At 34.4% G+C, this 26,670-nt stretch overlaps 2 protein-coding genes across 3 annotated transcripts in view; one reads left to right on the top strand and one right to left on the bottom strand.

The window, feature by feature from the left end:
* LOC129798015 (aminopeptidase N) overlaps positions 1-6,156 on the top strand; it is a 22,381-nt gene extending 16,225 nt beyond the window's left edge. For both annotated transcript variants that reach the window (XM_055840952.1, XM_055840953.1), the window contains exons 7-10: positions 18-374; positions 430-613; positions 682-1,679; positions 5,837-6,156. In XM_055840952.1, coding sequence (XP_055696927.1) covers positions 18-374; positions 430-613; positions 682-1,679; positions 5,837-6,101 — 1,804 coding nt within the window. In that variant the 3' untranslated portion in view covers positions 6,102-6,156. The remainder of the gene's footprint in view (positions 1-17; positions 375-429; positions 614-681; positions 1,680-5,836) is intronic.
* On the bottom strand, positions 6,103-26,670 carry LOC129798061 (tubulin alpha-1A chain). Its single transcript, XM_055841027.1, has 4 exons — positions 26,417-26,670; positions 12,862-13,174; positions 9,837-10,048; positions 6,103-7,098 (listed from the first exon to the last, which is right to left on the bottom strand). The coding sequence occupies exons 1-4, from the start codon at positions 26,417-26,419 to the stop codon at positions 6,277-6,279; spliced, it is 1,350 nt and encodes a 449-aa protein (XP_055697002.1). The 5' UTR covers positions 26,420-26,670; the 3' UTR covers positions 6,103-6,276.

Genomic DNA, 26,670 nt, shown 5'->3' with positions numbered 1-26,670 from the left:
AAGATTTCCTTCCGCAGAGAAAACGAACTTCTCCAAGCGAGTTACTTCACCATTGCTCAAGAAATGGTCTACCAATGGATAGGTCACTCAACGACACCTGAATGGTGGAATGATGCCCATATCACACGAGCTGTGGCCGGATTCCTGGCTGCTACAATAGCTCAAGAATATACTGAAGAGTTTGACGAGAAGTGGCCTATGACTGTTCTATATTCGATATATTACGAGTTTAGCAAGAGGTATCCACACTCCAGGATCACAGGGATGAAGCAGGAGTCTATCTGTAGCAAGACTGAACTTTTACTGAGAATGATCAATTACACAATGGGCTACGAAACCTTTAGAAAGGCAATGCAGAACTTCTACGAAGATAGGTACTTTACGATTTTGGATTTTTTGTCATCTTTGACTGATGTATTTATTTTTTAGGCGATGCCGAACGTTCCAAAGCGAGGATATTTGGAATGCTTTAACTATCCAAGCCCACAGAGATCAAGTACTGGATAAATCAATAACGGTCAATGAGATTGCAGAATCCTGGATCTCAAAAGATCGTCTACCTGTTGTAACTGTTGATCGGAACTACGACAAGAAGGAAGCCGTAGTGTCTCAGGTATAATAAAGAAAATGATGAAGTTAAATATTATAAATTACAATCCTTTACTATTCCTTGTTCTTCAGAAAGTCTACCTCAGGGAGCGACCCCATGATGTTCCTGAACAAGACAAGATGCGTTGGTTCATTCCTTTAATAGTCGTAACGGAGGACAAACTCGATTTCACAGAAACCAGGCCTCGCTTATGGATGGAAAAGTCACGCGAAGCAACCTTGGCAGGTCTTCCAGAAGCTTCAAAATTCATCATCGTTAATCCTGAAGAGATCGGACCGTTTCCAGTAAACTACGACGTTCACAACTGGAATCTCTTAGCCGAGTTCCTTCAAACCGAAACAGGAAGATCATCCATTCCCATTTACACAAAAGCTAAGCTTCTGCATGACGCTTGGAATTTGGCTTACGGAGGGCATTTGAGCTTCGCCACGGCTTTCAATATGACCCTCTTCATGAAAGATGAGAAGGACCACCTCGTCTGGAGCCCTGTCTTTACCATGATCGATCACATCGGACGACATATCGATAGTTCAGAGGTTCACAACAAATTCGAAACATACGTGCGCATTCTCCTGACTCCTCTCTACGAACGCTTGGGATCTGAAGCACAGCCCAGCGAGGAGCATTGGAAAGAAAACCTGAGATCTCTTTCCAAAACCTTCCTCTGTCGAGCCGGATATAGGCCCTGCATTGAGCGTGCTCAAGCTGCTTTTGCTATCTGGAGGAAGGCTGCTGATCCAGATGCAGAGACTCCAGTTGAGAATCAGTACATCTGCCCAGTGTTCAAATGGGGAACAATGGAGGAATGGGAATTTGGACTTGAAAGAGTCATAAATTTCCCTCAGAACAGAAAACAGAATGAGCGAACGTATTTGCTAAAGAATCTAGCTGGATGTCCCGTCCAAACGGAGAAGATTGAGCGTCTGCTAAATATTACGATTTTGGAGGAGAATGGAAATTTCACAGAAAATGATGTATTCCTAATCTTCAGCATGCTGACTGGTGGATCTAATGGATACACCACGCTCTTCAATTTCCTGTCCAACAATTGGGATACCATCAAACAAAGGTGAGTCAAATTAAAAGACAATTGCATATTTAATTCATTTTTTTCTTATTCAATTCTACTTCAAATAAACGGATCCTTTTTCCGTCGAATTCCGATAGTCCCTTAAATTCTAATTTTTGGTATATATATTCATTAGTATAGTCAGAATTTTATTAAGAACGGGGCTAATTAGGAAATTATATTAGCAAGAGAATACCTTAAAGAATTATCCTCCAAAAAAGTATATTTCGAAATTCGAATATTTAGAATTTTCGAAGTTTAATTAAATCTTCAAAACATTTTGCTTATTGAAAAATCAATAAAATCCTTTATTATGACTTTAATTTACTAGGACAGATTTAAACACTGCTCTTTGAGGAAACTCTGTTCGTTGTCTCCCTTCTGCACCGATCTTAATAATTTAACGGATTTAGAATTTTTTATATGAAATTGCGTTTAAGCTTGATACGTTTTAATTTACAATTTATAATTAATTTAGCCTTGCAATTTACTTAAAAATCGTCATTATCCTATTATACGATTTCCATGATTGTAAGTGATTCGTATAGCTGATAAACTTTTTTATACTAGTTCATCAAAAAATGAGCATTATCTTTTTTTAAGAAAAAGAAATCAGAAGTTTTCTACAAGCTTTTTGCTAAAGATTTGCCATGATTTCATTTCCACAACGCAACGGCTTTTATGATCTCAAATGGTTTGTAAAACGAGAACATATTTTCACATAAATTGTGTAAAACTTTTCTAAATAGACTTTTTTGGTCGAAATAGTCTAAAAATATTAAATAAAAATCGGAGAGATTTTAACAAAGAAATATTATCTATGTTTTAAATAAATACTAAAATTAAAATTTCAAACCTGATGAAGCTGGTAGGTTTCGTAAGGTAAAAGCTTGCTAAAGACATTAAGAAAACACGTAGGAAAATGGATCAACAATTTTTATAGAAAATGTTCTTTAGATTCTCAAAACCTATGTTGAAAAGTTTCCTGTATAAATAAATCGAAAAATTCAATGCAAAAAATTGATTTTTATTATTTTCTGGAACATATATAGAAAGCTTTTAGAGATTCCCCAGCTGTACGTTCTTTAAGGACGACATGTAGCTTTATTTAAGAAAAGTTCATGAAAATCTTGCCCGAATATCTTCCAAAAATCCATTTGAATTTTATTAAATTATTTTTTTTCTGAAATGTATCTTTCAAAAATATATTATAAATCCATTTTTAAATACCAAACTGAATAATTTTGTTGCTTTTGTTAAGCTCATAAGGTTCAACAAAAGACATTTAGAGCCAGTAAAAGCACTTTTCACAGGTGAAAATGCCTTAACCCTTTAAGGATGCGAAGGTAAAAATCGAGGGTCAGAAAAGATTTTTTTTTACTTTTTAAAGTAAAATACAGATTAAGAAGGTCGTAGGAAAAATTTCATTTTTGGGTTACGGGTGACCCAATCGTCCTTAAAGGGTTAAATGAACCAAATATTAGTTTTCTTGAATCATTTTTTAATTTTATGTTTTTTTATAAATATATGCGGCTGGCATTAATAACCTCACTATAAGCACAAAACACAAGAAATAACTAAAAAAGAAATTTCACCTTCCTGAAGTGTCGGAAGATCAGCAAATATGGATTGCTAACCTAGATTTATGCCCGCGACCCCAATAGGAATGAGCGGTTGAAAATAATGATAATGATAATGAAAGAAATTTGAATATGCGATAACTTTAAATGGTTCAAAATTTAGTTTAAGTGATAGACGTTTACTATACATCATTACTCCTTACATCACAGGAAATTTTCTAGCATTAAAAGTATTACAAAATCTGTATTGAGTGAAAGACAAGGACTTCCTGTCTCTTCCTGACTACGCCTTTGCCCATAATCTCCCAAAACATCGTAAGCCTTAACATAATGGAGCAATAAATATGAAAAAAATGGAAAAATCAAAAATTCTGAAATTTGTACCCTCTTGAGCCCTTAGTTTTAAAATATTCATGGACCAGTGAATGTGTCCTGAAGAAATTGAATCCGGTGATTACGAATCAATTTTCGTTTTAGGATTTCCGATTTCCATTTTGTCACCAGTTCGCCTATTTCTGTTTTCCTTATTCATCGAAGAGATTTTTATCACACAAGATACCTTTTAAAATATGACTTGAAAAATAAATTTCTCCTCCTTTATTACTCTAACAACGTTTCGGAGCTTGTTGGCCCCTTCATCAGGTCTACAATGTATAACATTTAACAGGATAACATATAATTAACAATTTTCTTCCAACATTTTTCTAAAAATTTTTTCTCTTACATGCAAAGTAATGGGTGGGAAACAGGGTCTGGACACAAAATAACTACGTATATACACACTGGACGAAATTTGCATGCTGGTGGTCAGAATGCGACTGATCAGCTGTTCCAATTTAATTTTCTCCACAGCTGTGGTATTCGTCCTCATCTCTTCTGTAGAAGAACAAGCTCCGAAACGTTGTTAGAGTAATAAAGGAGGAGAAGGATCTAGGTGAAATCCGTGTTTTTTTGTCATTATCCTATCAAAATTTGACATAATTGAACATAATGGGACAAATTACCCCAATCCGAGCAATATTTACACAAGCGTTTTTGAAAATTTGCACATTAATTAACATTTAGGAAATGGCTAAAAAAAAGTACATCTCCCATTTAGATAAAGAAAAATATTTTTGAAGGAGTTGCAGAGTAATGCCCAACGCACAATAACTTTTGTTTGTAAATATGTTTTCAAAATTGTCTATGAGAATGAGCGAGATGACTAGATTTAGATCTCACTCACTCTCATTGAAATGTCAAAAACATGTTTACTAAAGAAAATTTATTGTGCGTTGGGCATAAGTAATTTCTTATAAGATTATGCTAAGAAATGTGTTGACAATCCTACATATATTTTAGCTTACGTTCTGCTTTTAGGGCTGTTAGAAAGGGAAGCCATTGTTTGAGAAACGGAAGCCATTGTGTTATAAAAGCATTTTGGGGAATGTTGGCATGGTTCGCACAGAGTGAGCCTTCAAACAACACAAATTTTCTCTTTATTTGCAAAGAGCAAGTTCGTCATTTCTTAGCCATAAGATAGATACTTATTAAGCTCATGAAACGAGATGAGAAATGGTAAGTCAGCTCTTTGCAAAGAAAGAGAAAATTCGCATCGTTTGAAGATTCACTCTGTTCGAACCATGCCTACATTCCCCTAAGGGAAAGTACTCTCCTTTCGAACGTTCATATCTTCGAATAATATGTGAATTTTCTTTAAGTTTTTCTAAGAGACTTAAACATTTCTATTAAATATTAGAGTTTATTATCAATTATTGGTAATTATGTGACAATCATGTGGAAATCTCTTAAGAAAATAAAAGAAATTCACATTATTCAAAGGCATGAACGAGAAAATTCGCATCGTTTGAAAGTTCACTCTGTGCGAACCATGTCTACATTACCCTTATTACTGAAAACTTGGATTTTTAACAAAAAAAACGAAATAAGTAAATAAATTCTTTTATTTAGCTTTTAAATGATCAAAACTGAATTTTTACAGCATGAAAAGGAGCAATGGTCAGGCAATATTTTAGTAAAAACGAAATATGATCCAGTACCTTACATAAATAATTTATTTTAAAAATCATAAATTAATGTAAATTACCGAAAATGGTACAAAGGAATATAATAAATTATCTGAATAATCTTGGCATTTTCGAATTCATTTAAGGGACAACGTGGGTAAAAAAAAAATTGGAAAACACTATATTTTCTCTAATTTTCTTTCCGACATAAAAAATATATTTTTATTTTGGTTTTTAAAAAAGAACCGAAAAGCATTTTTTTACAAGAAGCGTCCCAAATATTAGATCCCAAAGGCAGAATTTTTAAAATTTTTAAATGAAAATTTCAGAAAATATTGTTAAAATGATATACTTTTATATGCTTAATAGCTCGATTTAATTTTTTGTTTATTATATTGAAAAAAGATGTCAGAGAAATATGCTGTTTTTTATTATCATTTTTTAGTTTTTCACTGACGAATATTGATCTTTTTACTGACCATTTAGAATTGTTTATTCTTTTTTTTTTTAATTTCGACAATGTTAATTGTGAAAAAAGCTTTATAGTAACGAATTCTACACTTTTTTTCAGATTTGAAAGCAAGACGAATCTCTGGGATAGTTTGATCAGCTCCTCCACGGGCATCTTCACAACCCAGGAGGGCTATGACATGGTGTCAGCGCTGTACGTGAAGCACCAGGGAGAATTTGGAAGTGCTGAGCACATCATCGAGAAGTCCCTGAAGAACATCAAGGAGGAGACCAAGTGGAGCCATGAGAATCTGCCAGTGATTGAAAACTGGCTGGATGAGTACCTCAAAACCGCCAATACTTCCGCCAGTAAATTTATGGGATAACTTTTTTTTGTGGTTTATAAATGGCATTCTTTATTAATAAAAATCTGTGCGAACACTTTGCATGTCTTGTGCTAAAAGGAGGGATAAAGTTAGTGAAAGCACAATTGAAGTTTTTCCCTGGGGCAGAAGAGAAAAGTGCTGGGAAGTGCTGCAATACACGACCAAAGGTGCTTTCTTAGTATTCATCTCCTTCGCCAACTTCCTCAGTGCTGTCCACTCCAACTTCCTCATAATCCTTCTCCAGAGCAGCCAAATCCTCTCGAGCTTCAGAGAATTCACCCTCTTCCATTCCCTCTCCCACGTACCAGTGCACAAAGGCCCTCTTGGCATACATAAGATCAAACTTATGATCCAGGCGAGCCCATGCCTCAGCAATTGCCGTTGTGTTGGACAGCATACAAACAGCCCGCTGAACTTTGGCCAGATCTCCGCCGGGAACAACAGTTGGGGGCTGATAGTTGATGCCAACCTTGAATCCCGTGGGGCACCAGTCCACAAACTGAATAGACCTCTTGGTCTTGATCGTAGCAATGGCTGCGTTGACATCCTTGGGAACAACATCTCCACGATAGAGCATGCAGCAAGCCATGTATTTCCCATGGCGAGGATCGCACTTCACCATCTGATTGGCTGGCTCAAAGCACGCATTTGTAATCTCAGCCACAGTCAGCTGCTCATGGTAAGCCTTTTCGGCACTAATCACCGGAGCATAGGTAGCCAGAGGGAAGTGAATCCTAGGATAGGGCACCAAATTGGTCTGGAACTCCGTGAGATCGACATTGAGAGCTCCATCGAAACGCAAAGATGCAGTGATTGAGGACACAATCTGGCCAATGAGGCGATTGAGATTGGTGTAAGTTGGACGCTCAATGTCCAAATTGCGCCGGCAAATGTCATAGATAGCCTCATTGTCCACCATAAAAGCGCAATCGGAGTGCTCGAGAGTTGTATGAGTGGTTAAGATGGAGTTGTAGGGTTCAACAACCGCAGTGGATACCTAAGAAATTCAGAGAGAAAGATGGATCAGTGACGAATGGCCTAATTGAACTTGGCGGTAGGTCGTGAGAAATATGCTCATATCGACAAGCATTTAATTTCACCACGGACAGAGTTGATTCCCCTATAGATTGAAATTTAAAAATTTTAAATATATTTAGTAGTCAATATTAAAAAGCGAGCAGCTAAGACACAATATAACAAACTGCAAGGAAACAAGGTAATCTTATTATTAGAGTATTTTTTTTCCGAAAAACTTTTGCCTCTTTTGCACTTCATCATAATAGAAAATATAAAGCGTTTTTAGAATGCTTTAAATTTAGAAAAAAATAAAAATAACTTATACTCTCACTGTTCTAAAAAACGTACGACTTTTCTCGGAATGGAGGGAGTAGTAGCCAATTTCCTAGACTAAACTAAATTAGAGAAACAGCAGTGAAAAAATTAGGTAAAAATAAAAAAAAAATATGCGTTTGGTAATCCCGGACTCTCCAAAAATATCCATCATTTCTCGTCTTGGCTAAAGATGCTTATAAGTCGTCAAAAATTATACACAGTAAAAAAATGTGTAATATTTTACTACTATAATAGTGCAAAATCGACCATTTTAGTTGTTTAATTTAAAAATGTTTAAAAAATGCACAATAATTTGGTAATTTAATGTCCCGTGATTGAAATTTACCACTATTATAGTTAAAAAATTTTCAACAACGTTGTTTAATTTGAAAATGTGTAAAATTTTAACACTATAATAGTGTGAAGTCGGATAAATTAATTATTTAATTGCGATCTGTGTAAAATTTCTCACTGTTATAATCATAAAAAAATTCAACAATGTTTTGTAATTTAAAACTGTTGAAAAATTCTAAAAATTTCCACTATTATAGTATGATTATAGTTTTTCATATTATTACAGTGTGAAAAAATACACAACTTTATGGCATTTTTTGTCACATCATCAAAAATTAACACTATTATAGTTTGATCATATTTTTTCACACTATTATAGTGTGAAGCCTTGTGTATTTCAACCAAAGTTATTGAATTTTTAAACAAAAGTTGTGTAAAAATTGTTGAATTTCCATTTAAGACATATACTTCAGTCGAGATGCTTTTCATTGAGCAAAAGTCATATAAAACATCAAATATTTATATGTATAATAAGTATATCGTGAATATCCGAGCGTCAAATGTACAGTAGAGTCTCTAATTTCTTTGAATTATTCAGGACCCGTATTCAAACTATTATAACAATCAACTATAGGGAATTTCGGATGTCGTCAGGAAACTAACAATCACTCAGGTAAACACAACAACTATCTCCAGAGCTTTCGGCTCGGTTTCCAAGCCTTCATCAGTGGTCAAGCTTTGAAAATTCTTCCTCTGAGGCTCCCTCAGGGTTTTTGGTCAGTTTCTTCTTTTCTCAACTTTTCTCAACTACTGGGCCAGTACTAACAAAGGAAGACGACTCCCAGCAGAATCCAAAAAGAAAGAAAATATATCAAAATTGTGCCAAAGTTGAGAAAAATAGTGCCCCGTTCCTTTTCATGCCCTGTTGCAATACATATCAAAAGCCTTTAACGAGTCTCAGAGGAAAAATTTGCAAGACTTGACCACTGATGAAGGCTTAGAGACCGAGCCGAACGCTCTAGAGATAGTTGATGTGTTTCCCTCAGTGATTGTTAGATTCCTGACGACTTCCGGAACTTGATTGCACTTCCACGTCGGTTTATTCCCACAATTAAACTGTTTTAGTATATTTAAAATTTAAACAAATTTTTATAAGCCAAATGTAGCTTCTTAGCAAAAAATTACACTATTGGACCACTTAATGAGCAATTAATCTTAAAAATTTCTGATTCTGTAATCGGTTTTGTAGATTTATTATCTAAAAAAAATCCTGCAAATGTTAAAGTACTCTCTTAAATTTCTTTAAAATTTCGCCTTTATAATTAACTCAAATTTTATCTACAAAATATACCATTTTTCAACTCTGCACTAATTCAACAAACATTGCAAAGCATGAATTAATTCCATAAATTTTCCAAATGCCCCATCCGTGATTAATTAAAGGGAAAAATTCCTCATGTCTCTTTTTCACAAAGTTCCCAGAAAAAGAAACCTGACCCAATTCCCAGGGCATAACCTTGTCACCTTGAGGGCAAGAAATGGTGCTTTGAAATTTAGAATTTGGTGTCAGTGCAGGATATGAGGACTTTGAAGTGTCTTTCCTAAGTGGTTTGAGGAAAAGTGGAGCAAACGATTTGTCCTCAAATGAATATTAAAATAAACTCCAGCGGCTGTGAATTTTCCCATGGAGTGAAAATGAAATTGAAGTGATTGCGTGTTCTTTTCCAAAAGTTCCTTCGACATCCTGAGTAAGCCGATAATTATTGTTGTAATGTTTTTTTTCAACTTGAGAACGAGGGAAAAATTGAAGGAGAAAGTCTTTGAAGTTGGAAATGACCGTTGAGGAAATTTATTCCCTTTTGTCGGCACAATGTAGGTTAACGAACTCTTATCGCGATGCCAGAGAGGAGGAATTTATTAACTCAAACTACTGACCGTATTTACTCAATTCTCAGCTAGTTGCTTATTTGTAACAAGTCGAAAATTCCGTGGCATAATCCCATCCCCGCGATGGGGAAGTGATTTATGTGCCCATCGAAACCACGAGAACTGACTTTCGTGTGATCGATAAAAGTGAGAGAGAGAAAAGAGAATTTTTTGGGAACAAACCTGCGGAGCTGGGTAGATGGAGAATTCCAACTTGGACTTCTTGCCATAGTCCACAGATAGACGCTCCATCAGCAGCGACGTGAAGCCACTTCCGGTGCCACCGCCGAAGGAATGGAACACCAGGAATCCCTGAAGCCCAGTGCATTGATCAGCCAACTTCCGGATGCGATCCAGGACAAGGTCCACGATCTCCTTGCCGATGGTGTAGTGGCCTGAAAATTAACTCATCTGATTGATGATTTTTGTAAAGAATTTTAAAGCCAAAGAACGTTAAAAACCGTTAAAAAAATATTTATAAAATGAGGAGAAAAGGGTAGATATGGTAAAATATAGAAAGAAAATAAAGTTTTCAAACACTTTTCTCTCTTCAATTTTGCTTTATGATACGATTTTCTGTTGATCGAGAAAAGTTCTCGAATTTTGATTTTTCTTGAAATTTTGAAAATTTTCAAAACGTCAAATTTCAGGAATTCGGCTTTTAGAAATTTTGACTTTTCGGGATTTTTGCTTTTCTGGATTTTGACGTTCGGGATTTTGGCGTTTGGGATTTTGGCGTTCGGAATCTTGGCTTTCGAATTTTGGCGTTCGGGATTTTGACGTTTGGTATTTTGCCTTTCAGGATTTTGGATATTCGGGATCTTGGCTTTCGGGGTCTTGGTTTTTAAGATTTTGACCCATTTGGGATTTTGGCTTTTCGGGATTTTCGCGTTCGCGATTTTGGCTTTCGGGATTTTGGCTTCAAAATTTTACCTTTCATGGTTTTAGCTATTCCGGATCTTGGCTTTTCGGGGTTTTGGCTTTTGGATTTTACCTTTTTGGATTTTAGCTATTCGGGATCTTGGCTATCGGGGTTTTGGCTTTTTGGGATTTTGGCTTTTCGGAATTTTAACAATCGGGATTTCGGTGTTCTGGATTTTGGTTTTCGGGATTTTGGCGTTCGGGATCTTGGCTTTCGGAATTTTGGCATACGGAATTTTGCCTTTTTTGGCTTTCGGAATTTTGGTATTCGGAAGTTTGTCTTGCGGGATTTTGCCTTTCAGGATTTTGGATATTCGGGATTTTGGCTTTTCTGGATTTTGGCGTTCGGGATTTTGGCGTTTGCGATTTCGGCGTTTGAGATTTTGGCGTTCGGGATCTTGGCTTTCAGAATTTTGGCATTCGGAATTTTGCCTTTCGGGACTTTGCCTTTCGGGATTTTGGATATTCAGGATCTTGGCTTTCGGGGTCTTGGTTTTTGAGATTTTGACCTATTCGGGATTTTGGCTTTTCGGGATTTTCGTGTTCGCGATTTTGGCTTTCGGGATTTTGTCTTCGGGATTTTGGTTTTCGGGGTTTTAGCTATTCCGGATTTTGGCTTTTTGGAATTTTGGATATTCGTGATCTTGGTGTTCGGGGTCTTGGCGTTTGGGATTTTGGCGTTCGGAATCTTGGCTTTCGAAATTTTGGCGTTCGGGATTTTGGCTTTTGGGATTTTAGATATTCAGGATCTTGACTTTCGGGGTTTTGGCTTTTCGGAATTTTGGCATTCAGGATTTTCAGTTCGGGAGTGTGATCTCTTTATAAAAACTGGTCCCGGTCAAAATCCAGAAAGCCAAAATTGCCGAAAAACCAAATCCCTTAAGCTTAAATCCAGCAGTGTCAAAAAAGTGTCATATCTAGTCCCAAAATTGCAATCACCCTTGCTGAAGGCAATGAAAAATTTTCGGAATTTAAACAATTTATTCCACACATATCCTTAAATTTCGTCCCTTTCAGGATTTTGACCATTCGGAATTTTGGAATTCGGAATTTTGGACGATTCTAGCACCGATTTTTTATTTTGACAACCATTCAAAACACACTTCGAAACAAAAAATACCCCTGTGAGCTTTACTCCACACCTTATCTCCAGCTTTTAGATTCTAAAAGCTTTCCTAAAAAGCTTTGTGTGACAAAGATTTTCGAAAATCTGTTCGAAAAGTCTGTATTTCTCATTATGTCCCTTATGCAATTTTTCAAAAAGAGAATATTTTGAAGTTTCAAGATGTTTATAAGATTATGCAACTTAAAACATCGCAAAATCTTAGGAAAAGAAAATTTTAGGAGAAGTTTGAAGGTTATATGAAACACCTTTGAAAGTAAATGAGGATCTTAAAACTCGAAATCTTTCTTTCGAAATAAGGATACGGCAGTGGGCTTTAACCTTGATTAATATTTTCAATCTTTCGTAATGTGAAGGCTCTTTAAAAAGGCTTAATAATCGATATGATTTTGATATTCGAAAATATTCAGATTCATTAAAGAAATATGGGAAACGTATGAAAAATGTGAAGGTGCTTGAAAGCCTTCCTCTTTTGTATTTTTCTTTCAAAAGGTCTTGAAATTTATAATCAGGCTGCAAAGGTTCTAAACGGTAATGAATCAATTATGTATTTAATCAGTAAATCAGTGTACATTTAATCAGTAAATGGACAAAATTTGTTAATAATTAGTAAAGAATATTGCATTTTCGAGGAAGATTAATGTGTCAAAGTTGAAGTTAATTGGGTGTTGGGAAATCTCATAAAATCATACTGACATTTTTAAAATTACGAAGGTAGAAAGCAAGAGAGGTTCATTAAAAAACATTATTAATAAATACTTCGCGGATGGCTGGAACCCGTGAATTCCCTCCTATAAGAGCAATTCATCACAAAAGCCATAAAATCAATCGCTGCTTTTAATTTTCTCAATGTATTGATCCCCAAATGATCGCAAGATGGTCATAAAACCTATTCCTGTGAGAAGAATAAATCCTCTACCTAAAACTTTCATCAGTGAAGCGTGAATTTCCCATCCCACAGAATTACCCGCGAAACTCTCTCTCCCCAAAACATCTCTCCCAATTGCTTTCAATTAAGATCAAGAAACTCTAGAGAGATCTTCATTAGATCCAACACTCCCAAGTTTCTTAATTGCGCCAAAAAATTAATTATTTAGAAGCGAAGTATACGATTTCTCTCTCCATTAAAATTCCACCAAGAGCTGAATTGATTGATTAACTTACCGCGGGCGTAATTGTTGGCGGCATCCTCCTTGCCAGTGATGAGTTGCTCAGGATGGAAGAGCTGGCGATACGTGCCAGTTCGCACCTCATCCACTACCGTGGGCTCCAAATCAACGAACACAGCTCGTGGGACGTGCTTCCCGGAGCCGGTTTCGCTGAAGAAGGTATTGAAGGAGTCATCTCCTCCGCCGATTGTCTTATCAGATGGCATTTGGCCATCAGGTTGAATACCATGCTCCAGGCAGTACAGCTCCCAACAAGCATTGCCGATCTGGACTCCAGCCTGGCCAATGTGAACTGAAATGCATTCCCTCTGGGGGGATGAAAATATTGCAAAAGGTCAGGAGCTGTCTTAGGAATACCCGGAATTTGCTTATTTTCAAATAAACATCTCATAACCTCAAATTCATCACTTTACATTAAAGAGGTTATAGTTCTTAATATAGGACTATCTGCCTTATTCTTAGGAAAAAAAATCACATTTTATTGTTAAATTAAAATAAAGCACATTTTTACATTTTAATTTTATCCAAATCTAACCCCTAAAACATTTTCTTGTGAAGGAAGTTCATAAACAAAAGGTTATGTTTCATAATAGTCTTTTTATTTATCGAATTCATAGAACTTAATGGTAGAATTTCAAATAGAAATCACTTTAAAATCCTGTATTTTAGAGCTCTAACTACTAGTTTTCTAAAAGGTAAGTAAGGTTATGTAAACTTCATTTTGAGGTTATGAGACTTAATAAAATTGTTTTCTCAAAAACGCCTTTATTCAAATAATTTTCTCCAAAAATTTTGGACCATATTCTCTAAATGCACATAATTTTGTTTGAATTTGAGTTAACGAATGAATGTGAGGTTATGTTAAGCATAACCTGGGGTGGAATGATAACTTATTAACACTATAGAATCGATAGTATCGATAAATCTATATCTGTTAGATAAAGTTCATGCCGACTTTTTACGCATTTTTGGGCCATTTATTGTGATATTCTTAAAAGAATGTGACTACTGATAATTGCCTATTTATTTACAGGAACTGTAGCTATTGTCTAAATTTTTCAGAATCAACAGTCGACAGTATTAAAAATAAGTTATCATGTCACCCCTGGAAAATTATTCAAATTTTAATAAAATTCCCTAAGCATAATAATTCGTTTTCATAAATTTATTCATTTGAGGGCTTAACAAAGCTGTTTTAAACCAGGCTTTAAATATAATTCAGGTTATTTTTATTTTACTGATTTTTATTTTATTGGATCAGATATCAAATTCTAACATTATAAACAATTATAATATATTAAAAAAAAAATAAAATAAGTTTATAATGGGTTCGCGCGACCACTGCACCCAGGCCTCATTTGGGCACATTGTGTAATCTCAATTAAAGAGGTTTTTGTTTAAAAGGGATGGTAAATACAGAATTCCAGCTTTAGCAAATATTTAGGTATTAAGAATTTATAAAGTTTTTGTGGTCAGAATATTCAATTTGAAACATATTTCGCATCTCTTTGGTGCATATAATTTTAATCTAAAAAAAAATTCAGCTGTAAAATTCAAAGTTTGAGGTTAGAACGGGGTTAATTTTAGAATTCCTAAAATACAATTGTTGAAAAATGCATAGTTTAACATTTAATTCCAAATATCAATTACCGAATAGAGGAAAAACTCGCTTTATTCAATTTTTTATCTAACCCTAAATTTCTGTACATCCTACATAACCTTACATTCCAAAACAGCGTCGTTGCTAAAATGAGACTACGAGAAGCCATCTAACTCGGTCCTTAAACTTCAAACTTAACCTCTTATCTTGAAACTAGTTAAAAAATACACAACAGAGAATTCTGTTTTTCCGACTAAAGCTTTACAAAAATTTTATGTTAATTAATTACCGTAAATACGGGTGACTTTGACCCCTTCCTGATCATAAGCTTTTCTTTACTTCTACAACTTATGGATAGTCTTTACCGATTCGATCTACCATGTCTGATCGGTGAGAATTGTTTGTTAAACATTAGAATTAAAGAAAAGCTTACGAACAGAAAAGGTTCATTCAAAGTCACCCCCACCTACGGTACATGTTTAATCTCATAAAATATTTAAGTCTCATCGTATTCTATAATTATTGCAAGCTTAAACTTTCGGTAATCGAAAGAAATACGGAGTTAAATATTCGATTTTGAGCCTTATTCTTTTATTTAACCATAAGGTAAAATCGACAACTTTTAGGTTAGGTTCGGTCTAACCTCGAAAAATGTAAAACATTTTTTAGTACAGATTTTTAATCGAACACCATGTTCTGGAACTTTTAATCAATAATTTAAGACTGAAACATAATTGTGATGTAAATTCATTAAATTTTAAAAGCATAAAAATCGAACTTGGGAAACGTAGCAAATCTTGTCAGTCATTGTACAGTAAAGTTCCTCAAATTTGAACATTTGGGGGGTATCGTTGACATTTCTCACTCCTCAAATTTGAACAATATTTTCAAAAACGTAACGAAATTCATGGGAAATGCACCTTCCCTAAATTGAGAAAGATAACTTTAGAGAATATATCAATGTAATTTATTGTTAAATAAATGGAATTTGTTGAGGAAGTTAATATAATTCAATAATATTGAGGAAACACCAGAGAAAAATGGTTCTAATTTAGACTCCACGCAAAATTTCCTTCACATAACCTCAAATTTTACATTTTGAACTCAACCGTCGTTCAAATTTGAGGAGTTCAAATTTGAGGAACTCGACTGTATATTTATGAATGTTTATTAAATTTATAATTAAAATTTTCTAAAATTCAAATAAAATATAGGAGAATTGCATGTTACATTGAACTAGGAAAATTCTTATCAAGAGATAATTTTATTTTCTCAGGTTAGATCATACGTAACCTCAAATTATAAAAAATAACCTCTTCAGCAAATATAATTAGGACCCTTTATGTGAAAAATGCTTAACCCCTGCATATTAAAATCAATAAATTTTAAACTGATGAAATCATCTTTAGTCTCCTAAGCCACAAATTTCTCTTGATTACTCATTCGCTCGAAATACAAATTAGATCTCTGCTTTTTTTGGCAATGAGAAAACAATCTGGAAAGAATTTTAAGCGGCATATAAAATGATAAGGAGCCGGCAGACGGAAAAAGACATGCATGACTCATTGAGTGTTTTCAAAGATAAATCTCTGGAACAGCTGCAATTTCCATTGCCAGAAACACACTCGCCAGTCAATTACTCTCCTCGGAGGGCCCTTGGAGTACACAAATTAATTTCTCAGCTCGTTTGCAATTGCTGGTTTCTGTTGCAAAGCAAAAAGTGTAACATGTCTTGTGCACTTTAAAATAAAAATCCAGCAAAATGGCACTTAATAACAAAGAGAGGGAGTCTCTATGCAAAAATAAACACTGAGTCAAAGTACAAATTTGTCGAGAAGTAATCCAAGATATTGTTTAAGTAGTGTCGCATGGAGAATTGATGCGTGAGACATTGTTTGTCCAGCAGTATCGTTATTGTAAGAAAATTGCAATAATTGAATATAAACACTTGCAACATTTGTGCGTTGGAACGGCCATGTCTCGCAGATTGATTTTTAATCAGTCTATTAAGCCAACATTTAAACTTCTTAAACTCCCTTTTTTCTGATAGAGCAGAAAATTCCCTGAATTACCTTTGCTTCGAAACGAATCAGACATTCTTTTAGGGGCCTAAATCAAATACTCTTAGGGTATTTTATTATTTGAAAATTCAGTCCGTGAAATTGCTAGCATAGATTTCCCAATATTGAATATCATTTTCCAATTTTCCCGCATGCATTCCCCACAAACTTTCACACAATAAAACACGCCTTTTTTCACGTGGCATTCACCCCGAGCTTCGTACAACTATCAACCCCTCAGTAATCCATCATTAGAACACAAATTTTCTCCCCTTAACCAAAAAGAACAAAGAGAAGTGTATGGAATTTCCATTTAATTCAATTCAATAGCCGCCCCTTGGCTTTTAATGCGATTGTAATTGAATTTGGGCCGTTTTTTCAGGCTGATGACCGAACCAAATAATTTTCAATCATTAGCATTTTGATTAATTGCTATAGTGGTGTTCACGATTTAGTGTCCGGGAGATTTCATCAGTTAAACTGTGTCTGGTAATCAATTGGATAGTTAATAAAAAATAATTTTATGCAAAAACTTAGCAGAAATTACTTATTCGAAAGCCATTTTATGGCATTCATTTGACAAAGATTTTCAACCAATTTAAATTCAAATTACCGAGCACCGAATGTGTTAAGAAAAAGTCTAAATATAACACAAGGGGCAATTAATATGGCCAGAAGTGAAGTAAAGTTATTGGAGAATTTTCATTTAAAACGAGCAAGATCTAAAGCAATGTCAGAAGGAAATGTTGTAGGGGAAACGCGCTATCTTCGGACAACTCTAACTCCGAACAAATCATTTTTTTCAATATGTTTATAATGATTCTGACCCACTACTGAGAAAAAAAGAGGGTGCGATTAACTTTTTTTCCTCATAACTTTAACACTTTTTAAGTGTAAAAATATATCAACATTTTTTAATGTTAATTTTACACCTTTTGAGGGCAAAATCAACATGAAAAAGGGTAATTTTAACCCCCAATACACCTAAAAAGGGTAATATTTACACCGATTTCGGATCAATACTGCAGAGTAAAATTAACATTTCCGGAATGTTATTTTAACTTTTTCGGTTTTCTCTCAATGACTATAATATTACATTTTAATAGCTAGTCCAATGCCTCAAATTTCCCGATAAGAGCCATTGGTAAAATCCATTAGGAACATAGAAAAAAATTTGAGTTTTCCAAAGCTTCAATCATACGTAGGTAGCGCGCCTTCCCCTACACTCCTACCCCTATAGGGGAAGGTTTTGAAGGTTCGTATTAAAAAAAGGAGTCCAAGATTTAAGATTTTTTACTGAATGCCACACAAACCGAATCAATTATATCACTATGTCAAAAAAATCTCTCACTTATTGGGTTCATAATTATGCCTCACAAAATTCCTGGAAGTCCTTGGATTTTCCTCTACAGGAAAATGAAAATGTAGCGGCATTTTTTACGAAGGTGCCCTGGTTAACTCACTTTCGTACCATTTTTTCTCACCTCCGTATGCCTCATTTTCCCCGAAAACATTACATCGGACACAAAAATTTGGCATCACGACTTAGATGGAACTTTCATCTACTTTTTTTCACCATTTGTAGGAGGTATTACGCATTAAAAATCAATTTTAAGCTATTTTTCTAACACATGTTTTTTGACACTCGGAAAACCATTTTTTCCTTGCATTCCGACAGTCAGTTAAGAGTTTGGTTAGGTATGATTCTCACATAATCACACCTAATGTAATCCTCAGATTTTCTCTAACACCTCCAATTGGTCTTACAGAACATATTTCGGACGTAACTGATTTCAAAAATGACCAGCCACCAATTTAAAGTGAAATGTGGGAAGTTCCACTTTAAAACAAGGAAAATTTAATGAGAAATACTCAAAATACATCGAAGTGGCAATTAAAGAATCACATCTACCATAAGCAGTCTAGTTTCATCACTGCACAAATCAGAAAGAAGCAATCACACCTATTGTAATCCTCGTAATTTCTGTAATACTTCTAATCTGTCTTACAGAACATTTTATGAACATCAGTGATTCTTAGAATTACCAGTGATTAATTTAAAGTAAAATGTGAAAAAATCCGCTTAAAAACAAAGCAAATTGGATGAAAAATTCTCAAAACTCACCATTAGGGCAATGAAAGAATCACACCTACCATAAGCAGATTCAGGCTTAATGTTTAATTTGACAGAAGTGAAATAAAAACATCTGATGAAGTCTCATTTTGATGGGGAAGTGCGTGTTTTCCTTCGAGATTTTAGTGAAAATTGTTTAATATCCCAATTTTCTTGTGAATTTATTCAGTGAAATCTCTGATGAGTGAAATATCCTGAGTGGCGTGCACACTGTGACCCAAAACAGTGAGGAATTCTCAAATTCGGTGGTCAGTAATTTTGACAGATGTTTTTACGAAGGTACAAAATTAAATTTTCCTGAGCTGCAAGGGTGGTAATTTTTATGAATTTTTCTCCACCCACAAAAACGACCCCCTTCAAGCAAGAGATTTTCACAGTCAATATTAACCCTAATAAACCCTCTATAAAATGTAATTTGTTGCTTTTTCGAAAAGACACTTGTAGTGTGCAAGTGCAAAAATGCATAAAATATTACGCATCAGAATTACGGTTTTAGGCCCATTTTTTATTTTTGCCTTTTGGATCCCGGAAAAAAGGCCTAGGCTTCCAAGTTTGTCAGGAAATGTGAGATGTAGGACTAGCTTTTAGATTAGGGTAAGTGTGCCAAATTCCGGCCAGCTTGCAATTCCGGCCATCTTTTTTGTTCCTCGAATTTCCATGAATTTTTAGTTTTTACATACTCTAGAGATTATACAATGCAAAAGAATAACAAAAAATGTAGCTTCGACAAACGAGATGACGTGAAAAAGATATTGGAAGAATTCCCGAAGGGCAAGGAACTATGAGAATGAACGTGGCCGAAATAGGGCACCAAAGCTATGTCTATATTTTTATTCATTTTAAAATGTATTAAGAATGATTTTAAAGTAAATAAAGACCATAAACTTTCTACAAGGTTCTAAGCAACACTCCTTTAGTAGAAGGAATGAAAAAAAATCAATTACTATTAAAGATATTACATTTCAAACTTGAGACTTTGGCGCTAACATGCAACTATGCCGAAATTTGGCATAGTTCATGTTAGTTCTATATGTCATCATAGTTCTATATGTCCATGAATGAAATTCATTTAGTAACTTGGAAAAAAATCATGTTTTACGAAGCTGCAACATTACCTTCCCCTATATGCTGCTGTCTCTATGAATTTGAGCAGGAAAAATGATAGATGTTTCACAAAAAATCATTTTAATTAAAAATAAAATTGTTACAGATTTAGAAATAATGTACCTCACTTTGTTTGAAAATCTTTTGACAATTCTTTGAATGAAAATGTCAAATCGATCGCAATTCGACATTTTAGCTTTATTTAGAATAGAATTGTAAACTCAGAATACAAAAAAATATGTATTGCTCACAGAATATAAAATAAGAAAACGAAAAACAGGGCATTTTCTTAAAAGTGGAATGCAATATAAGACTGACAGATGTAATTTTAATTTAACTTTAAAAATAATCGATTTAATTTGACTGTTTTGAGTTTTATGGAATTTTTATTTGGTTAGAACACGTGTCTATATGACTGAAAGTTTCATTAAGAGCGACCGATCAAAACTTTTAAATGTTACAGTAGAGTCTCGCTATAGTCCATATTTGGTTCCAGATTTGACACTTGGGTCGCACTATAGTCCATGTAATTTTTTAAAATTATCAACGACTTTTAGTATTGAAATTGCTCGACGGCTTCCACTTTCTTTGCGATTGTGGTACTTGTCCTTGCTCTCTTCATTGTGGATCACAATTATCACAACTACTCAATAAAGTTTTTCAAAAATATTAAAATAATTATGACAACATTTCATGTCGCGTACTAAAAAACATAACCTAACTCAAAATCAGTGCTTTGAAATCAACGGTCGATAAATTGTGGACTATAGAGCGATGGCCTATAGCGGGACTCTACTGTATATCGAAATAAGCAGTACCGAATGACAGCATTTTGACAAGATTTCAAACAAAATAAATTTAAATTAACGGACATTAAAATTTCCGTTGCAATTACAATTCTCAATCAATGTAAAATCTATTTTTTTCCAAAGAACGGATCATCATGTATCTTCTCATAAAGACACTATGTGACTGTTACTGCATGTCTCAAGAGGAAGGAAACGAAGCGTTAATTTTTAGCCAGAAATTCACTGATGGTAAATCACAGACGCATTTAATTTCCTCTTCTCTCAATTGCTTTCGTCTCGCTCAAGAATTGTCTGATACTTCTTATTGGTTTGGTGATTTTGATGTCTGTTAAGCTTGGCTGACCTTTTGTCTTCTCCATTCATGACATTTCCCGAGAAAGCCAAAACATTTTCCTCGAAAAAAGAAAATCTCAGAAAATCTACCCCAATTTTCGCCTTGGCAAGTTTTATTGAAATATTTCTTTGGTATATAGACTCCTCACGCGAATACTTCATCAAGTCCGCTGATTTACATGTTCGGTCACCTTTTATGCTAATTGCTGGACGGCTTTTTTTTATGGGAGTCATTTTATGCTAAGAAGCCAAAAAGATCGTCCACCTACACACACAAGACAATGGCAAGTTAAACTAACAAATGGAATTGGATTGAAATTTCTGCGTTTTTCTCTGCAAAGATCATTTTGGAAAAGAATAGGAGGACAAAATGATTGAAACTGGGTGGAATTTTGAGACGCCCGCGTACCACAATCTTTAAGAGTTTTCTTAAGTTTAATATGAGTCAAATGAGAAAAATTTGTGAACAATGATACAATAATTGGATAATGGGAAAAACGACAGCAATCATTAAATTCCATAATAAGACAACCAATAACTTTGTCAATTGTAAGTCGATTTGCCACAAGACTTCACACGATAGTTTCTCAACTCTTTTTATTTATTTTCTGTGAAGACACTTGAACAATGCTGGGAGTGGTTGATCTCATGTTCCTCTGTCGATCATCATGAAACCCTTATTAGTTCAATTTCCGTCAATCCATTCGCGGGAACTGTCCCGAAATTGTATTTTCTGGATGGAAAGAAACATTGACTCTCTAGAAATCGCTCTCTTAAGGGGAATTTGATGAGTAATAAAAAAGCAAAATAGCCATAAAACAAGAGACTTCTCTATTCAGAGGAAAAAGATCATTTGCCTCTATACGATGAGTAGTGCTTTTAGGATTTTTTTTGTTTCAGAAAACTACAAGAAAATTTACTTTATAAATTCATAAAAAGCATTTTCTGTTGGAGTCTAGTGATTTACCACAAGGTATTAGAAAAACTTTACAGTAGATAATTTTCATCACAGAAAAGAATCGTATTTCCCTAAAGAGATTATAAAAAGAATGCTATAAATAGATTTAAGATCCATTTATCAGATATTTAACAAACTTTAAAAAAAATTAGAAAAGATTCTAAATATATTTCTTAAATGAAATAGAATTGAGCGATATTATTACTTTTATACTATATTTATTTACTTATTGTTTATTGTATTTAAGCTTCGTTTTTATACAGAATCTACAGATCTTACTGAACGATCTTAGGGGAACTGTACAAAATTTCGGCCAGTTTGCAATTAGTAAGTGTGCCAAATTTCGGCATAGTTGCATGCAAGCGCCAAAATCTGAAATTTGAAATGTAATTATTTTTAATACAAATTGATTTTTATTCCTTTTTCTTAAGTAGTGTTGCTTGGAAACTTGTTAACAATTTATCGTCTTTATTTTCTCTAAAATCATTCTCAGTACATTTTAAAATGAATAAAAATGTAGACAGAGCATTGGTGGCCTATTTCGACCACCTTTATTCTCATAGTTCCTTGCCCTTCGGGATTTCTTCCAATGTGTGTTTCACGTCATCTCGTTTATCGAAATTACATTTTGTCTTTTTCTTTTGCATTGTATAATCTCTCGAGTATATAAAAACTATAACTTCATGGAAATTCGAGAAATAAAAAAGGTTGACGGAATTGCAAGCTGGCCGGAATTTGGCACACTTACCCTAGGCTTGGATTATTGAAAGCAAATGATCTATTAGATTCTGAAAACCTAATAGTTTAGGATTTTCAAAACTTCGGAAACTAGGTTAATGCTCTCCCCGACCGCTTTATAAAAACGAAATTAAATATTTAGTCCCATAAAATATTTTAGTCCATTCACTCTTTAATTGACTTGAGCCTGAAACATTTAACCCATTCAGTCAATGTACCAGAAATACTTGAGATAGAATGTTCATATTTTTGAATTAGTTTAATACAGATTAATAGATGAGTTTTTTGAAAAGAAAAAAAAATTACCTATTATGGGAGCGCGAGGAGCCTCTGTCAAACACACGTTTTAACGGTCACTGAATTTAAATTCTGTGCATTAATTCATTACAAACTCTATTGCTTTAGATAGAGTAACTATCCAAGAAAACAAATTGGCAACCAGAATTCAAATCAGGAAAGAAGAAAGAGGCCAATTTTAATAAATTCGACGGGATGTCGAATTTTCCGTCCGCCATTTTGAGCAAAAATTTTGTATGACATTCCGCAAAGGAAGAAAACAATAACAAAATGTATTTTCATTTCTGTCGGACTATTTTTCCCAAGTAATTGAAGAACTAAAGTTACTAAAAATCCATTACCGACAGCAATTTGAGTATCAGTTGCCCAGAAATAAATCATCTAAAATCACTCAATTTGCGTATGATGTATAATACCATGGTAAGGAATGGGGTTAAGAAGTCATTCAAAGAATTATAACCAATCTCAAAACTCCCTCAGAATGTGATTTACTACCCCAGTTTCTTCTATGAAAGATCCCCTAATTCCTGATCCTAAAATCGTATTCTATACTCCAAAAACAAGGTAGCGGATCAAATATGATAATTTCGCTCCCTTTTTTAGTCTGATCGTTTTCAGACATTAAGTTTTCGTAAATCTCGTGGGTTCTCAAGACAAATTGTTCCTCGGGTTTCTTAAACGTTCCCAAACCTCATGTGTTGGACACACTTACGATTTAGGGCAGAATCACATTGGCAATAAAATGCTCGCTGTTGCCTCACCGTATTTCGTTAATTTTTACGTGTATATCTCAGCTTCTGATGAACATAATTGTATTAGTGAACTATTGTTGGAAAGCTTGGCTCATTAGCTTTTAGAATCTGGTATATGTAGTCTGCTATGAGTAAACCATGGTCATCCAGAACCATTTATGTCGAAGAAGACACTTTTTTCAGCGTCATTTTTGACCATCTACTGCTGGGACCAGGAGTAACCCACAATTCTCGCACTTGGACTGTTCGTTAGAGGAACTCAAAGGGTATAACTTGTAGAAGAAACTTTTTTTTTGAACATCTTACTTTTTTTTATTCATCCACTTTTGCAAGAATTTTGAAGTGTTAAACGCAAGGAAAAAATTACAGAAATCCTAAAAGAGTGGTTTCTGGAGGGGAAGGATAGACGTGGAGATGAAATTGATGTGATATTTGGATTCCTTGGATCAACTTATGGGGGAGTACTTAGAACATTCCAAGTCGATATCTTCATTAGTTTGTCCAGAAAATGAGATAGAAGGATTTTTGTCATTTTTTCCTTGCGTTTAACACTTCAAAATTCTTGCAAAAGTCGATGAATAAAAAAAGTAAGATGTTCAAAAAAAAAAAGTTTCTTCTACAAATTATACCCTTTGAGTTCCTCTAACGAACAGTCCAAGTGCGAGAATTGTGGGTTACTCCTGGTCCCAGCAGTAGATGGTCAAAAATGACGCTGAAAAAAGTGTCTTCTTCGACATAAATGGTTCTGGATGACCATGGTTTACTCATAGCAGACTACATATACCAGATTCTAAAAGCTAATGAGCCAAGCTTTCCAACAATAGTTCACTAATACAATTATGTTCATCAGGAGCTGAGATATACCACTCCAAACTTTCGACTTCTTCTACTGACAGAATATATGAACTCATCTAATATTATTTTCACCTAGTACCACCGAGTATAAGATAAGGTAATACGGTAATCGAGAATTTGCGTAAGAATAGCAATGGAAATGCGTAAATTAACGAAATACGGTGAACATTTTACTGTCAAAGTGATTCTGCTCTTAAACCGATGACGGCCTAAGGCAATTGTAATCAAAATAATGATTATATTGCGTTTCCATCGATTTCTGACTATTCCGTCTGTTGGCTTAAACTGAGAAGCGGAAATCGATGGAAAATTTAGTCAAAGCAGTATATGTTGATTATAATTACGATACGCTGTCTTTCAGCTTAAGTCGTAAGCCAGTCCAGCATTTGCATTCTCTAGAAGTTCTCATAGATTTTACAATTTCATGGGATATTTTTCTTGAACTAGCCTATAAAGAAATGGTCGGATACAGACTAGGGCGTTTCAACTAGGAAAAACTTTTTTTGGCACTATTCTCACGGTGCTGTATTTGATGAGACAAGAAAGTTTTTCTTCTACGACCATATGATCAGACGCCGTTTAGAGGTGGCTGAACGACCCTCTCTGTAGTGTAAAATCCGGTAAAATCAGAAATTTGTTCTACAGAGAGGGTTGTTCAGCCACCTCTAAACAGCGTCTGATCATATGGTCGTAGAAGAAAAACTTTCTTGTCTCATCAAATACAACATCGTGAGAATAGTGCCAAAAAATTTTTTTCCTAGTTGAAACGCCCTAATACAGACCCTTATTGACGTTTTTTCCATTTAATTCCGTAAAACGTTCCGTTAGGAACACTGAGAAAAAAACGGGGGTGCGATAAACTTTTTTTCCTCATAAATTTAACACTTTTTAGGTGTAAAAATATAACAACATTTTTTAATGTTAATTTGACTCATTTTTAAGGGTAAAATTAACATAAAAAAGGGTAACTTTAACCCATAATACACCTAAAAAGCATAATATTTACACCGATTTCGGATCAATAATGCAAGGTAAAATCAGCATTTCTGGAATGTTATTTTAACTTTTTCGGATTTCTCTCACTCAGTGAATTCTTTTCCCTTTATTTCTTGCTTAATTCATTAACGCGATATTAATTTCTTTGGTTTAGTTTTGGTCATTTTTTAAATATCCGTTTTTAAAATATTTTTTATCACATTTTAAGGAAAATAGTTCAAGGAATATCAGGTTTAATCGTTTGATAAGCGAGACAAGTTACGATTTCAAAAATTTTCTTTCTCATCCTTTTTTTATTTTTAAGCTATTTCCAAAGTACCGGTCTTTCATTTCCGTAAACCCCAACTATTCAAAAAACCGTTGTGTTCAATTTCACGTTGAACAATTCCATCAATATCTTTCTACGAGAAGAACGACGGCAAAAAAAATAAATATATTTGCTCAGACATTGTGAAAAAAAGCTTCCTCAGCCAATTAAATAGAAATTGCAAGAAGAAAAAATAGTTATTATTATTAGCATGGTGAAACACGCTCTAAAGATGGTTTATGTGGACAATTCGCGTGACTACAGTCATGCTACTTTCTGCTAAAGATTCCTCCTAAATCCACAGTGAATGTGTCCTTTTTTCCATTTCATTTATTGAGCACACACGGAGGCTATATTTGCCAACAGGGAGTGGTGGATCCTTTTTTTTTTTGGTGCTTTCAGTGGAGTTTGAGGTATATTTTTGTGTATTTTCATACTTTTTCCAGAGATAGAAATTCCCGATGATGACTCATCGTTTTTCACGCATGTCTTTTTCTTGGGCCATTTCTTTATCTCTTGGTAGTTTCTTATTCTAAATACAAAGTGTGAAGGAATTTTCTTCACACTCCGAAATACTGAATAAAAAATAACGTTGAAAATCACTCACCATCTTTGCTTGAAATTTAAATAATTCCTCTTTGAATCACTTGGTAAATTCTTTTTGATGGGTTTCTCGCTGTTACTGTTTTTTCTTAAATGCAATCACTTGATTTTTTTTCTCACTGGGAATAATCTTCTGTGATAACTTTATTGAGAGTACTGAGGATTTTGTTCTTAAGAGATTTGGCCCGTAAACTTGTCCGCAATGCAACAAATATGAAGATGGACTGATGGGCCTTCGAGAGTTTGTTCTCCTTTTAT

The sequence above is a fragment of the Phlebotomus papatasi genome, chromosome 1 (genome assembly GCF_024763615.1).
Source record: "Phlebotomus papatasi isolate M1 chromosome 1, Ppap_2.1, whole genome shotgun sequence".
Lineage (NCBI taxonomy): Eukaryota > Metazoa > Arthropoda > Insecta > Diptera > Psychodidae > Phlebotomus > Phlebotomus papatasi.
The sequence above is the reverse complement of the archived record's forward strand: the minus strand, read 5'-3'. Positions and strand labels throughout refer to the sequence as shown.

What these genes read in the sequence shown, in the direction of transcription:
- LOC129798061 (XM_055841027.1), bottom strand. An exon ending in CGCCAACAATTACGCCCGCG is followed by an intron (nt 10,049 to 12,861) that starts GTAAGTTAATCA and finishes GTTAATTTTCAG; the next exon opens with GCCACTACACCATCGGCAAG. An exon ending in CCATCTACCCAGCTCCGCAG is followed by an intron (nt 7,099 to 9,836) that starts GTTTGTTCCCAA and finishes TGAATTTCTTAG; the next exon opens with GTATCCACTGCGGTTGTTGA.